Consider the following 17,084-nt stretch of genomic DNA (forward strand, 5'->3'; position numbering starts at 1 on the left):
TAAAGAGAGAAAGAGAGTGAGAGAGAGAGTGAGTAAGTTGCGAAGAGGTGGTGAGGAAGGGGATGTTTTGTGTAGTTTTTTTTTTAATAAAAATAAATATTTTATTTGAATGTATAAAATAAAATTTTAATTGAAAAAATTTCAGAGTACAACTTGTATGTAAATAATGGAAGTGCTATAATTATTATTATTTTAGTTTAATTTTTTGTCATTGAAGGAATACATAAAACTATTCAATGTTTAATGGTAAGATAAATTTGAGATAATTATGTTTTCTTAGTGGCGGAAATTTTATAGCATAAATTTACATGCAAATTTTAAAAGAAAACTAATGACCTTTTTTTTTTGCATTTATGAAACAATCATGATTATTGAATGAATTTAACACTAATTATTAATCAAAATGTTGAATTAACATCGCAAACGGAAGATATTTGTTTTTTGGTACCACAACTTCTGCAGTTGCAGGTAATGTGACTCAAACAATAACTGAACCACTGATGGGTAACTGAATTCTGAAAAATCCTTGCCAGGCATTTTGGGGAAGTTAAAATGTAAAGTGATGAACTTTCTTAGGCGATTCAAATATAAATATCAGTCTGTCTAGTCCATTGATTCCCAAAGTGGTCCAGATGGACTCCCAGGGGTCCACGGGAGACTCGCGGGGATCTACGTCGGCGTGACAAAAAAATGGGGGTTCACAATTCGTAAGCGGAGGTCCACGAAAATTCATCTGGTTTCGACAGTGCAGAAATAAAATGTTGGCTTGACTTTGCGTATCAATCTAGGCAGATAATGTTTTCAGAAGCTCAGCGACTGTTACTTGTAAAAACTTGCATATTCCATATTCAGTACAACGAACGTGTCGAGACTTGCAAAGAGCCGCCGCCGTCCGCAACGCTTGTTCAGACGTGCAAAGGCACGAAATACGACTTGTGGTGTGTGTGCTAGCCATCTTGCATGAACTTGTTTGATTCTTCACTAATATAAATACGATTGCCAAGGATAAACGTTACTCATTTGTTTCCGGAATTTCGAAAAGAAAAGTAAAGTGAATAGATGTTACCGTTTGCCAGTGTCGGAAAAAGTAGTTAGTACTTACCTGCTATTTTGTTATGCTTACTTTTATTTTATTTATTTATTTGACAATTTATTGTACACGTCAGTAAACAAAAAATGCACAAATTACAAAAAAAGACGTAGGTACAAAAGGCGAGGCTTATTCCTAAAAGAAATCTCTTCTAACCCACCTGCGATAAAGATATATTTATGTTGTAATAAGTATATTTGTAATGTTTACGTGTAGTAGGTACGTATTAAAAATAAAATACTGAACAGAGCCATTATTAGAGACTTCCCTAAAAGAACAGAAAGCCGAGAAAGGTTGAACTTTTTGCCCTACTTTATTAGTAATATTTTTTTTTTTACCCGACTGTGTGGTGGTTCACTAATAATTATGTACATTTATACAACGTGTTACAGAATAAGGGTTACAACCGGGAAATGTTATGTTCAGGATCTGTTTTTAAGTCGATTCTAATAGTTTGTTTTTATATATCTGAAAAAAAATGTAGACCAAAAATTAATAAAAAATCAGCAAAAAGTGGTCAAATCACAATATTGAAACGTCGCGCGCGGCGCGGTCAAAGCCGCGGGGGCTACGCTACCTACGCGACATCACAATATTGTAATGTGACCACTTTTTACTGTCTCCGTTTAAGGATTTATTAATTTTTGGTTTAAATTTTTTTCAGATATATAAATAAGAACTACTGGAATCGACTTAAAAACTGATCCTGAACATACCATTTCCCGGTTGTAACCCTTATTCTGTAACACGTTGTATATTTTCATAAATTGTACCTGTCTTTACATACTCGTAACGTGCATCAAAGTAATAAATAAATGATTAAAATCGCAGAGTTGTGATATCAAAATATCGGTTATTTAAAAGTATTTTCTTTAGAATTTACAGAAATATATCAAAATATAATTAATGAAAAAATGTTTTACGTCACATTAAAATCGGTTCAGCCATTTTCATAAAACTTTATTATGGATCTTACCGATTTATTGCTTTTAATAATTAGAATCAGTTTGCCGCTGGTACTTTATTTCATCGCAATAATTAATTAATCCTATTCTGTTAAAATAGTCATATCCTGTTAAGTAAGACCGCCTTGAGATTACTAAAACAAAGTTTTTTTTTATTTACCTGTAGGTAACTGATACGAAACACGACTGATCTAAGAAGAAATGTCGACTGTACCGTGATGATTATTTAAAATTTGGATTTCTTACATCAAAGGCAGACAAGCGATTGCCTATATGCCTTTTGTGCAGCAAAATTTTGAGCAACGACTCTATGAAACCATCGAAGCTCGAAGATCATCTAAGAAGGTGTCATCCTGATAAAATAGGTAAAGATTTGAAATATTTTCAAACATCGAAGGAAAAATATGAAAAGAGACCTACCGTGCACAGTATGTTCGCTTCAACGTCTGAAAGTAACGATGATGGTTTGCGGGCATCGTACAATATTTCATTACTTATAGCGAAATTTGGAAAACCGCACACCATTGAGAACAGTTAATTTTACCCGCTGTTGAAGAGGTTTTAAAAACTGTTCTGCACAAACCTCCATTTGACATACTCAAAAGAATTCCTTTGAGTAACAACACAGTACAAAGACGTATTGATGAAATGAGCTCTGATATTGAAAGTTTCTTGTGTAATTATCTGCAAACAACTCATTTTTCTATTCAACAATCATTTTCATCGCACAATTGGGCAAATAAACGCGTATTCAATGCATTGGTTCTTATCTTGTTAACAGCATTAATTACAAGTTGAAGAGATTGGTGCAATCTATCTCTCAGGTTTTTTCGCTTCTAGGTGTTGTCGGTGGATGACACAGTGAATTGCAGTTACCTCTCGTATAATTCTTTTAAGTATAATTCTTTTATAAACCCACGATATCGCCCGACCATGGCAGGAGCTCCATCTGTTGCCACCGAAATGACGTTTGTGAATGGAATTGATTTTTCGTTAAAAAAATCACTCAGGATATTAAATATTGATTCACCTTTGGTGTCCGTTTCAAAAGTTTTCGCGAATAGTAGCTCTTCATGAATTTCTTCGCCCATAAGAAATTGAACTTATGCCAATAAATATTTCAAATCTTTACCTATTTTATCAGGATGACACCTTCTTAGATGATCTTCGAGCTTCGATGGTTTCATAGAGTCGTTGCTCAAAATTTTGCTGCACAAAAGGCATATAAGCAATCGCTTGTCTGCCTTTGATGTAAGAAATCCAAATTTTAAATAATCATCACTGTACAGTCGACATTTCTTCTTAGATCAGCCGTGTTTCGTATCAGTTACCTACAGGTAAATAAAAAAAAAACTTTGTTTTAGTAATCTCAAGGCGGTCTTACTTAACAGGATATGACTATTTTAACAGAATAGGATTAATTAATTATTGCGATGAAATAAAGTACCAGCGGCAAACTGATTCTAATTATTAAAAGCAATAAATCGGTAAGATCCATAATAAAGTTTTATGAAAATGGCTGAACCGATTTTAATGTGACGTAAAACATTTTTTCATTAATTATATTTTGATATATTTCTGTAAATTCTAAAGAAAATACTTTTAAATAACCGATATTTTGATATCACAACTCTGCGATTTTAATCATTTATTTATTACTTTGATGCACGTTACGAGTATGTAAAGACAGGTACAATTTATGAAAATATACAACGTGTTACAGAATAAGGGTTACAACCGGGAAATGGTATGTTCAGGATCAGTTTTTAAGTCGATTCCAGTAGTTCTTATTTATATATCTGAAAAAAATTTAAACCAAAAATTAATAAATCCTTAAACGGAGACAGTAAAAAGTGGTCACATTACAATATTGTGATGTCGCGTAGGTAGCGTAGCCCCCGCGGCTTTGACCGCGCCGCGCGCGACGTTTCAATATTGTGATTTGACCACTTTTTGCTGATTTTTTATTAATTTTTGGTCTACATTTTTTTTCAGATATATAAAAACAAACTATTAGAATCGACTTAAAAACAGATCCTGAACATAACATTTCCCGGTTGTAACCCTTATTCTGTAACACGTTGTATAAATGTACATAATTATTAGTGAACCACCACACAGTCGGGTAAAAAAAAAAATATTACTAATAAAGTAGGGCAAAAAGTTCAACCTTTCTCGGCTTTCTGTTCTTTTAGGGAAGTCTCTAATAATGGCTCTGTTCAGTATTTTATTTTTAATACGTACCTACTACACGTAAACATTACAAATATACTTATTACAACATAAATATATCTTTATCGCAGGTGGGTTAGAAGAGATTTCTTTTAGGAATAAGCCTCGCCTTTTGTACCTACGTCTTTTTTTGTAATTTGTGCATTTTTTGTTTACTGACGTGTACAATAAATTGTCAAATAAATAAATAAAATAAAAGTAAGCATAACAAAATAGCAGGTTAGTACTTACTACTTTTTCCGACACTGGCAAACGCTAACATCTATTCACTTTACTTTTCTTTTCGAAATTCCGGAAACAAATGAGTAACGTTTATCCTTGGCAATCGTATTTATATTAGTGAAGAATCAAACAAGTTCATGCAAGATGGCTAGCACACACACCACAAGTCGTATTTCGTGCCTTTGCACGTCTGAACAAGCGTTGCGGACGGCGGCGGCGCTTTGCAAGTCTCGACACGTTCGTTGTACTGAATATGGAATATGCAAGTTTTTACAAGTAACAGTCGCTGAGCTTCTGAAAACATTATCTGCCTAGATTGATACGCAAAGTCAAGCCAACATTTTATTTCTTCACTGTCGAAATCAGATGAATTTTCGTGGACCCCCGCTTACGAATTGTGAACTCCCATTTTTTTGTCACGCCAACGTAGACCCCCGTCGAGTCTCCCGTGGACTCCTGGGGGTCCACCTGGACCACTTTGGGAATCAATGGGCTAATGGCTGGGTTTTAATGTTCAAACTTCATTCATAAAAAGCAATTAACCATTCATAAAAAGCAATTAACCAAGCTTTTGTTACTTTTGGTGTTGCTATGTTTTCAGCGGAGTTGATGAGGCAAATGAACATGAAAATGTATATAAATTTCAAATTTTTTAATATAATTGGTACTGCAGTAGTCTGTATTATATGAATTTGAGTTTTTTAGTTTGTTAAGAGTTAATGCATTTATATTTTTGAGTTATAGTATCCATTACAGGGTTTGAAATTACTCAAGTGAATTAATATCGTTCTTTGGCAGTTGTGTTTTCAATAAATATTTTGTATATAGTTCATTATTATTTGATTTGTTCAATGTGCTTATTCTATATAATACATAAATTTATTTATGACTGTGAAAAGGCTACCACAATATCTTATTTTATTTTTCTTTAGTTATAGTTTTGTTGACCCAGATCGTGAAATGAGCTCGCTCAGTTTATTCTAGCTCTTTTTTTTTTAGTCTCAGTTGTGACAATAATAATGATATATTGTTGAGAATAATAGTTTTGTTTGATGCTATGTGTTGTGCTTCGACTTTTTGGCACTGATCCAGCTAACAGCAATTTATTGTCGTTTGTGTACTTCATAACGGTCTAACATTTGAAACTTTTGTCGTTTAGGTGATTGCTTTTTATTATTACACTAATTCATATGGGATGAACTTCATTAGGAATCATTTATATTCATGTAAATGACTATGAAATATAATAATTTATGCTGTGGGATTGTTAAATTAATTTATTTCAAATTTTATAATACCGCCAAATGTATGAGTACACAACACAATACACACACCATGTGTATACATACATTATAAATAAATATTTTAAAATTGCATCATCTGTCTATTAACAGAATGTTAATTTTATATTCATTGAAATGTCTATTAAAACCTGTTAAGAGTAGAATTGTTGGACATTTTCAGATTCAGACTGTTAAGTCCTGAAACATTTAATTGAACCTTACCATTAAACGGAAAGTTTTTAAAATTCAGTTCTGTATAGAACAGTTGTGTAATTTGGTAAATACATCATAATGCAATTTCCTGCTTAATCGTCATGCTGGTTGCCCCTGACCACAGTTCTTGCCTATCGCGACTACACTTTGCAACAAATTTGCCGTGAATTATAAATCTCTACTATAAAAACTTAGACCACTTATCTGAAATGTTCCCCCTTTATAAATGAAGCGTTTTTCTTCCACTTTCCAAAAGTATTCCATTTTCCAAAAAAGGAAACAGTTTGTTAAAAATGAAAATATCAATGAGTTCTATAGCAATTATAATTACTATATAATTATATAATTACTATATAATTATATAATTACTTATATAATTGCTATGAGTGTATTAAGAAATGTACAGATGTGATTGTTAAGAAGTGTTTTTAAATATGTCAAATATAAGCATTTATAAAAAAAAAATGGAAAAATTGTAAATATGCTGAATTTTATTTGTTTATTAATTTACATTATTTTTAGTTATATTAAAGTTTTGTACAATTCATCTCTCTTCGAGCATAATGTTTTACAAGTGACTATAAAATTTTGGTGTACAATCAAATTATAAATATCTATTTTCATACCAGTATAGTTTTAGGTATTCTACAGTGAATTGCATTCACCGCAAAAAAGTTTTTATTTCAAGAGTGAGGGGCATGCAAATTATCATATTAACTGGTAGGAAACAAATGATGTAGTCACATAAGTTAGTAATCCCAAACTGCTGGGACAGTCACAACTACTGTAATATTTTCAAACACTGTTTATGCATTGTGTTGATCAGTAGCTATTTTATATGTTATGGTTGAAAAATAGTAATATATAATTGTTTTTGTTTAAATATAAATATTTTATTATTTAGAACTACTTGACCACTTTCTAAACTTAACATTGCTTTAGTTTTTAACTACTGTGAAACAAAGAAATTATTTTTAAATTGCTGCTGTAATTACAGAAATTAATTATCCTAAGTTTTTTTTTTAATCTTCAGTCTGGTTTGATGCAGTTCTCCAAGATTCCCTGTCTAAATAGGGTGCCAGTCATTTCATTTTGGCATACCCGTACATCCTATGTCCCTAACAATTTGTTTTGCATGTTCCAAATGTTATCTGCCTGCATAGGTTTTCCCATCTACCTCTTGTTCCAATATCAGAGCAACTACTCATAATATGTGGCCTATAAGGCAACTGCCTTAATATGTGGCCTCTAATTTGTGGCAAGACTCCATGTGTGAGATGCAGTGCAATCCCTGCAGCTCGCAAAGTCATGTTACCGGCCAAAGCCATTGCATGTGCTGTCCATTGTTCGATGTAGGTGTGGTGGTCATGACCACACTTTAACATCTGTGACGACTTACCGGGCATTCCTGGATACTCTGTTTCCAGATAGAGAAGGTGAAGCAGAAGTTGGCGTGAGGGCACTATTCCCTGGTGTACGGGCTGTGGAACCCGTAGATATAGACCAAGTAGTTTTTCGAAAGGCACTGGGGATTGACCAACTTGACCCGGATATTTTCTATCATCTGCTGCCTGTCATAAGAGAGCTGCTTGGCAGACTGTTTTCGGGGTGCCTAAACTGGGGTTGCTTTCCGACTTGTTGGAAGGTGGCTTTGGTGAGGGTCCTCTTAAAATCAGGAAAGGATCTGAGTGAGGTCAGCAGTTATTGACCCATCAGCCTCTTGCCGGTAATCGACAAGTTGCTTGAAAGGTTGGTTGTGGAACGGCTCTGGGAAAGCATCGAGGATTGCATCATAAATGCTCTTGCCGAGGTGGAAAGCACCGACTGTAAATATGTTTTGGCAATTTTTATTGATATAGAGGCAGCATTTCCTTCCTTGTGTTGGCGTTCTGTCATCTATGAGTTGGAATGCTGCAATGGTCCTGTAGCTCTCCAGGCCCTGTAATACATGACTACTTGTTGGATCTTGTTGAAGGGTGCATGCCTAGTTGTGGAAAAAGTCACCAGGGGAAGCCCGCAGATCTCCGTTCTCTCTTACGCGGCGTCCGTTTGGGCGCATAGGTTGGAAAGAAATCGAGCACTTATTCAACGTTTAAGGAGTACCCAGCGCATGTTTGTGTTAAACATAATTGTCATTTTGAGTGGCTAACTGAAGTATATATAGACCTCATAACATCACATTGAAAGTCTTACATCATGAATATGGAGATTGAGAAATATGTTTGTTTGATTTTTAGTATAATTCAATACTTAAATTTAGAATTTAATGTTTAGCCTTGTAATTTATTACCCTGTGATAATTTCTGGGGTTGTTTTGTTGACTTCGTTATTCCATATAATACTCCAATAAATGATTCGTAGTACTTCCTGTACTTGTAACCTGTTTGTAATGATTTTGCTTCAGTCTGGACTACTTATTTGGCAAAAACCTTATTCACAGCTGATTCTCATATTTGGAAGCTATTTGCTTTCTACCATCTGTAACCTAGTAATGCCCTAAGCTTGATTTGTCTATTTTACCCCTAAATATTTCTGTAGCAATTTGTTCTTTGAGAATATTGTTTTTATTTATTTATTTTTTGACATTAAAGAACTGTTATAATGTGATGTATTTATGACACAAACTATAGGTAATTAAGAAAATGTGGACTATCAGTTAGTATTCAGAAATCTCACTATGTGTTGTAGAAACACTTAGAAGAAATTTGGGGGTAAATACAGGAATAATACAGGAGGCGAATTTTTGGGGGTTATATTGACATCAGATGGTTGGATGACAATGAAATCAAGCAAAAGGTCAATCAGGGTCAAGTACTGATTAAGCTATATTCATTGTGAACATCATCTAAAAAAAAAACATTAAAAACAATGTAGAAGACAGTATTAGAGAGTTGGTTGATGTACAGAACTGAGATATGGACATAGAGAGGTTTGGAAAAAGGTTATAGGCTATGGAAATGAATTATTGGAGATAAACTTCTAAGTTGAATGTTTAGGTAGAGTATGTACAGATGTTATACAGGACAGGATGAGTTTAAATGCCATGGTAATCAATTGAAAGCATATAAAAGAGGCTATAGTTTCTGTAGCCTCTTTTTCTATAGTTTGTGTCATAAATCTTCATTATCTAATGAGAATGGGTGATGACAGTCTTCTGAAAAAATGTATGATTGTGAGCCTCTAAAGTATAGATTGTGTGGGGGAGTCAGATGAAAGCCAAGGATATACTCAGGCATGTCAGAGAAGAGGTGTTGTAAAAATGACTAGAATATGAAAAATGACCATGATTATAAAAACTTAGCAAAGTTTCATTTATAATTTTTTTTATTACAACTGATTAGTAACTTCTGTAGCTGATGATTATACAAATAGTACAATTTATAATGAAACAACTCTGCAACTCTTTCTTTGGATTTCTTACAACTATTTTTTTAATTTCATCCAGTAATGTTTTTTTAATTTAGAAATATTAAACTTTAATTATAACTATGTTGAAAACTATTATTATTTTAGCTTTGAACAAAACTGTGATTTTCTTTCAAGTTAGGTTTTTCTTTTATTAACTTTTCTCATCATAATTTAGTAATAGTATTTTTAATACTTAATTTTACATTGTATATGTCAATTACAATATACAGACATGTGATCAATGTGTCTTTCCCTCAAAAATACCATTAATGATGGAAGTTGTAAAAAGTAGTTAATACAAGCCTTGGTCATTATATGGGCTATGTTATAAAACTTTTTGTTATCTTTATGCGTTGAAGATTTGAAGGTTTTAATAATTTTTTCTGAAACTTTTTTATCATGTCTCATAAAGAGTTAAACAATATAGATAAAAGAACCTTCAGTTGATTTTGTGATAAAATCCAAAACATTTATTGCCAGATCAACGGTACTGTGACTTCAGCAACCAATCATGATTCTCATGTACTGGCTAGTACAACAGAGATAAAATTCAAGCTCCTCAAGCAAACTTAGCCAAGTTGTTAATAAATCAGTAGGAAGAATTGGGGGTGTTCATGATTGCTGTACTTTGGAATTTAGTAAAAAAATTAAAGGTATACTGGGTTGTAATTTTCTACATTTTTGACATGATGTTTGTCAGTAGCAGAGTAATTAGCAAGATAATTAGTTGAAGCAGAGGTGAGATACCAGTGTCCCTTTTACAAATTTAGAAGAGCAGTAGTATAAATGCTAATAAAACCAGGTAATTAATTGGGGCAGTGTGGTATTTCCATGGGTTCAGATAGTGAAGATATTAGAAAAAATATGATTTGATGTGAAGGAGCATTATTTAATAAATAAATCGTCAAAATCAGAGAGATGCCAGATACTGTTCTGATCGTCTTGACTAAAACTTAGCCGACTGCACTAAGTACAACGTTTTGTGTCACTTGATTTTAATCTTATTAATCTTACCACAAAAGATCACAGAAACATTTAAAGATTACATAGTTTTAAGATAATTTAAAAAATTGAACAGTATTATGACATTTGAAAACAGTTTAATTATTTTTATAGAATACTCAACTTTTGCCTATATTCTGCATAAATACAAAAAACTGGAGAGGCCCCAAATCAGACGACTGATCCTGTAACTTTTTTTTTTAAGTTTCTTAGCCACGATGACACCTCAGTTACAGTGTTTCTCAACCCCTTGTTGAATTACGTTGCCATTTAGTCAAAAAATGTTTTCCAGCTCTGAATGTTTATAGAGAAAAGTTCCTTATTTCATATATGACTTTTTAATAAAAAAATATAAATGTACATTAAAATAACATGATATATCAGTTAATATAAAACTAGTAAATATATGAATGCTGAATGGAAAAATTATTTTAACTATTTTCAGATATCGACTCTAGTAAGCCACCGTGAACGTGCCCTCTGTTCAGATAGATCAGTTAGAGCAGTGGCACGTGTAGGGCAGGCTGTTAATTTAGCTGTCGAGCGATTTGTTACTGTTGGTGAAACAATCGCAGATGACAACCCTGAGATAAAGACTGAAATGTACCTTGCTTGTAAAGAAGCAAGAGCTGCTGGTAAGTAATAAAAGAGTATTTTTTGTAAGATATGCATTATTGTATCGTAGTTACAATTCTAATAATTGATCTTTTGCTAGTGTGATTAAGTTGTGAACCGTGTTATTACAGTAAGTTATGAATAAAATGCAAAGGTTTTTAGTTTTTGTCATTTTAAGAGTTCAAAATAATAAAGCACTATTTTGACATTTTATTTTAAAATGCTTGGCACTTGTTTTATGTTTACTTTTATTAAAAATCTTATGTTCACCTTTATTAAAATTATACTGAAATAGTAATTTATAACTTACAACTCTTTGCAAGTTTTGCAGTGAATTATATATACTGTTTTTGTTAAAAAATGTATGTTAATAAATGGTAACCAGTTAAGCTGATAACTTTTTTTGTGGTTTTAATTTTTTCATCTGCTGCTATTATTTGAGATGATATTGTCTAAAATATTCTTTAAGTTGTTGCAATAAGGATGACAATTGTGACAAACTAAATGTTACTAACAGTTGTTTCAGCTGCCCATATTGTGTTACTTAACAGTTTCATAAACTTGGTGTATGCTACCTGTCTTTTGTATTTTAACTGCAGCTGCAGTATACATTTTGTTTTCTTTAATGTGGTTCATGTAAAATATTTGTCATTTTACTGATAATTCAAATGGTTTTTTTTTTTTAATAGTTTTTTTATGTTAAATCTCTGTGGAGGTTATTTCAGTATTTTTAAACATTCTTAGAGCTTATAGGTGTTTCCCTGATTGGAGTGGTTTTATTTCATTGAAATATTTGTTCTTAACTTTCTGTGAAGTAATCTAATTGGATGTAGGTTTTCCTATGGCTATCTTCCTAGTTATGAAACAAATTCTGCTAAATTGAATTTGTGTGTTTGTTTTGCATGTTTATTAATAAATCTGTGTATAATTGCATGATTCCTGTGAGAGTAACATAAGTAAATAATGAAGCCTATTGTGAGAAAATCATTTCTCCTTGGTCCCCCAAATTCTTGGATGATCCATGTTTAGTAAGGGTTACTACTTTGGTTTGGTGCACACACTGATGACAGAAATCCATACCTTCTAGAAAAAGTTTAGGTGTTTTAGTTAATGTAAAATTAAATATGACAAAATTAATATTAATTAAAATTATTAATATATATATATATATATATACACACACGAGGGTTATATTTTTTTCAACGTCTGATCGGTCGCAAAATAAAAACCTGCGCAAAACTCAAATGAACCTTTGCGCATATGTGTTGCGCAGCGTCTCTAGTATGGCCTTCAATCACACCGCGTCACTTCATTTAGTTCTGAATACGCAGCTAGCACATAAACATGTCTACAACAATAGCATCTCCCGCCAAGTGTGAAGTGCGTGCGGTAATTCGATTTCTTCAGGCTGAGGTGTTAATGCAGCTAAAATTCATCGACGAATAAGTAATGTGTACGGTGAAACTTCAAAAAGTGACAGCAAAGTGCGACAATGGTGCAGGAACTTTAAAGTAGGACGTGCAGATGTTCATGATGCAAGCGGTCAGGGAAGGAAGTGAGTATCAACTGATGATCTCGTTGAGCGAGTGGATGAGGCAATTGGAGAAAATCGTCGGTTCAAAAATTTCAAAGGTCAGCTCTCTACACCATTGTGAGTGAGAGACTTCAGTAACGCAAATTGTGTGCGCAACTGAGTGGCTGAAAACACAGGTGGCTCCGTTCTATGACGAGGGTATTGAAAAGTTGGTACCAAGTTACGACAAATATCTAAATCGGAGTGGTGACTATGTAGAGAAATAGCGTAACTATGTAAGTACTGGTTACAAATAAACAATTTTTTATTTTCACTGTGGTTTTAATTTTGTGACCGATCAGGCCTTGAAAAAAAAAAATAACCCTCGTATTAATATTAAAACAATTCTAGTATTGTTGATATTAACAGTTCTGTGTGCTAAGGCCATGTGCTTCACAAGGCGAGTTTAGATATGAATGTTTTCTGTATGTATTTTATGGCCCTTTAATATAATTTTGTTTAATTATTGATGTATGCAAAGTTATGACTGTTTGCATTTTTTTTTTATTTTATATAAAGCAAATTAAATAATTATAAAAGCATTGCCACCATGCAGAGTTTCAACTTATTATCTAAGTATTGTCTACAATAGCAAACAAAGCTACAATTTGTTTCACTATTTAAATTTACTTATTGGCATAGAATACTCAAAACCTGTTAATATTATTTATGTTAAAACTACTAACATATACCTACATATAAAAAAATAATTCAAACTGTGTAGGCCATTTTTGCCTCTTGAAAAAATTACCAAAAGTAAAATTTCACAGTTTTTCATGTTCAACTTTATTGGTAATTTTCTCACAGAAAGAAGAGAGATAGGCAAATAAACCACAGGACCAATCTTTTACCTTGAGAAAATATGAATAAATTGCTTCATCCTTCCAGGACCAGTAGTTTTTTAGTTATGATGTTTTCCGTAAACCCTTACAATCATAAAATAGCTATGTACACCATAACAAAAATGGCCACCACAGGTAAACTGCTTAAATAAAAATTAAAAAAAAATAATTTTAAGGTCCTGAAACGTGTAGGAAACAAGTGAGTAAGTTAAAATTTTTTTTAAATTGGTCAAGCAACCAGCTTGGTTTTTTGGGACACTTGGATTGACCCAAAAGTGAAAAAATATTGGCTCAAGTTAGGAGAAAGGAATTAAGGAATGCTCATTTGAAATTTAAAAAAAAAAAAGATTTCTGTGAATGTTGTTTGCAATTCTATTTGTTTATTTATAGTGGCTGACACTTAAAAAAAATTGTATCTTCAGCTAGTGAACTGTAAAAAACGTTATGTAGAAAGTTGGGTTGAAAAATATATATCCTATTCTAAATTTTATTTTCATTCGTTTAAATTTGTTTGCAATATATACTTAGTTTGTAAATAATTTTTCTAAAGAATAATTTTATTTTTTTCTATTACGTTTTTGTATAGTGCATCCTAGAAAGTAATTGCCAAAAATGTATTTTTTATCTGGAGGGGGAATCTGTTTGTAAGTATCTTAAGTGAAGAAACAGCAGACATTGCTAAGATCTGTATGTGTAAATTGCTATTAAGTAAAACTAACATTTGTTAGTTTTAACAAATGTTAATATTTGTTAAAATGAGTTATGTTGTACATATGTAATGATGCTCAAACAGTAAAGCAGACAGACGTAAATTGAAATAAACAAAGCTATGGAAGAAAAAGTCGTTTTACTTAGTTTTATGTGGAATGCTAAAATATATGAGGGTCATACATTAATTAAAAGTCAATTGACTTTAGAAAATTTATTATTTATTCAATGACAATGAAAGTAACACTACTTTTCAACATAATCCCCAGCTATATTTAGGTAACTGTCCCATCCTTCTGTGAGCTTCTTATTTCACTGCTTGAGACTCATTTGGTTTGGTGTCTGAGGTATTCTTGTATTGTGTTCTTGACTGCTCCTCATTGTTGAACTTGTTGCCATATAAAAAGAGGCCCAAACAAAAATTCTGATTGTGTGAAATCAGGACTAAAAAATTCATTGATGGCTTAAAACTTATTATCACTGGTTTTATGTTTTTATCAATTATTGAATTTATTTTGGTCAGTTAGCAAATTTCTTTGGACACTAGATTAATTTTTTTTAACTTAATTGTTAAACTATTTTAACTATAAATAGAATTATATTATTTGTTTAAATTTAAGCCATTTTTATGTGTGTGACTTTGCTTTTTCTTTTTGTAGGTGCAGCAATTGAAAAATTGTGTGAGGCAGCACTAGAAGATTCACTTACTGATCGTAGTGCTGTGGTCAGAGCTGCTAGATGTTTGTTAAGCTCTGTAACTAGGGTGCTTCTGTTAGCAGACATTGTTGTTGTTAAACAGCTTCTCTTAGCTAAAGATAAGGTATGCATTGTGTGTGGACCTACATATTTAGACAACTTTTTTTTAAAATTATTGCAGAATATTAATGCATAAAGGAATGTATTAACTAAGAAGTATAACTATTAATGTTAATTTTTAAACTGTTTTAAGTAAATTTACTTCATTGAGTATTTGTTAAATTATGAATGCACTATTATTTTATCTGTGCTGTAATAAGAAAAAATTGAGAAGAAAACTAATTGTAATATTTTTCTTTTATTTTCAGTGTTTCACACCATTTTGAATCAGAACAGTTTTAATACACAGAAAATATTACAATGTTTAGTTTTTAAAATAGAAAATATTGTTAGTATACAACATTCTGAATTCTCTCATTCATTTTGCAGTGTTGGCTTTGTGTCTAGTACTTACAATTATCTTACAGGTGCTTTTCAGATTTAAAAAAGAGACTCACTTTGTAAGATTTTTAAAATCTTCTTTAAATTTGTTTTTATAGACCATTTATAAATTCATTTGTTTTTGTCATTCTGATCTGTGAGATGGTATTTACTTTCAATTTTGATAGAAAGATAAACCTTTTTTCTTTGTTCTTTTTGCTGTGTAATTGTAAAGTTAATTGCTGATATATATTACAGGACACCTTTACTGAAAAATTTCATGCATTTTAAACTGAAGAGTGTTGTCATTATTCAAAAAAAAAAAAAACTATTGGTAGTTTCTGTTATTTAGAAGAGTTATAATTCTTTGGAATTATTTACCATTATAATACAACCTTTCTTCAACTACAACAGTCAATATGTAGGTGTAACTGGGATATTATGAAATTCTATAGTGTTGTACCTATCTGAAAGAAGCCATTGTAGTTTTTCCTGAGAAATAAATATGAATCAAGAAAAATGAATGATTATTTTTGCAGAAGATAGTCTTGTATGGTTTAATTACCTTGACTTACATTTCTGTTTGTTTATAAATGATAGGTATGCTTTCTTACAAATTTGTAGAACAATTTGTGTTAAGCAGCATAGAGCGTATACTTTCTGATGAATTTTAATGAACTAAAGAACAGAATGTTCCCTCGTGGATGTTCTTGTCATTATATTTTTGTTTACATAGATAAAAGTGTCAGTGACATGTGGAATATTGTTTCTTGAAAAGTATAAACAGATAAATTACATATATTACTAAAAACATAAATACAAAATAAAAACTTATGAGATTGACTTCCCAGTCAACATTATTTTTAGTGCTCAGTTTTTTTTACTTATAACTCTTGAACACTGACGTTGGTTGGTGGTAGAATATTTTCAACAAATTCCATTTTAATAAAGGATTTAGTCACAAAATCTTCCAATTTATAATTCAAAGAGAGAAGGTGCTGTCCATTAGGCAGAAAAATAGATTAATTCAAATTATAAAAGTTGTATAATTGTGTTTGTTTCAAATTCAGGCAATGAATTAAAATAAAAGCAGTGTTACCTTAATGGAAATTACTCATTCTGAAGGTGGCTGAGAAATTCTATTTCTATTCACTTAGTTCCCTTCTGCTGTTGATTTCCCAGGAAGTAAGTAGAAGAAATACTAATTTAGAGTATGCTGTATCTCTGATATAATTGAGGATTATAAAGTTAACACTCACTTAGAGTGTTTATCCTTAGACATAATGCTAACAATAATATTTTTACTATATGCATGTACTATATTACTTTTTATAGATATCATATATTATATAATAATATTTTATTAATTCTGTTCATGCAGGTAGCTCGTAGCTTGGGAAGACTTGAAAGTGTGACAAATTTTACTGAGTTTGTTAAAGCGTTTAGTCAGTTTGGTGCAGAAATGGTTGAGTTGGCACATCTTACTGGAGATAGACAGAATGACATGAAAGATGAAAGGCGTCGTGCTCAAATGGCTGCTGCCAGACAAGTCCTAGAGAGGTCAACGATGCTTTTATTAACGTCTTCAAAGGTTAATAACTATTCTGTTTCTTAATCTGTAATTATTCTGCTTTAATATTTTCAGCTTATTTGTGAAATTTTATACATACATATATATATATATATACATATATATATATATAAATATATATAGTACTAGAATAGATTATATATATTTATATAGTTATATGTGAC

The 17,084-nt window shown here is 31.6% G+C and overlaps 1 protein-coding gene across 1 annotated transcript in view; it reads left to right on the plus strand.

Annotated features, from left to right (window-relative positions):
• The window catches only part of alpha-Catr (alpha-catenin related), an 84,326-nt gene that overhangs the window by 11,302 nt on the left and 55,940 nt on the right, over window positions 1–17,084 (plus strand). Inside the window, exons 2-4 of the mRNA XM_075358838.1 lie at window positions 10,861–11,050; window positions 14,813–14,973; window positions 16,711–16,920. Of these exons, the coding sequence (XP_075214953.1) occupies window positions 10,861–11,050; window positions 14,813–14,973; window positions 16,711–16,920 (561 nt within the window). The remainder of the gene's footprint in view (window positions 1–10,860; window positions 11,051–14,812; window positions 14,974–16,710; window positions 16,921–17,084) is intronic.

The sequence above is a fragment of the Lycorma delicatula genome, chromosome 3, assembly GCF_047948215.1.
Source record: "Lycorma delicatula isolate Av1 chromosome 3, ASM4794821v1, whole genome shotgun sequence".
Classification (NCBI taxonomy): Eukaryota; Metazoa; Arthropoda; class Insecta; order Hemiptera; family Fulgoridae; genus Lycorma; species Lycorma delicatula.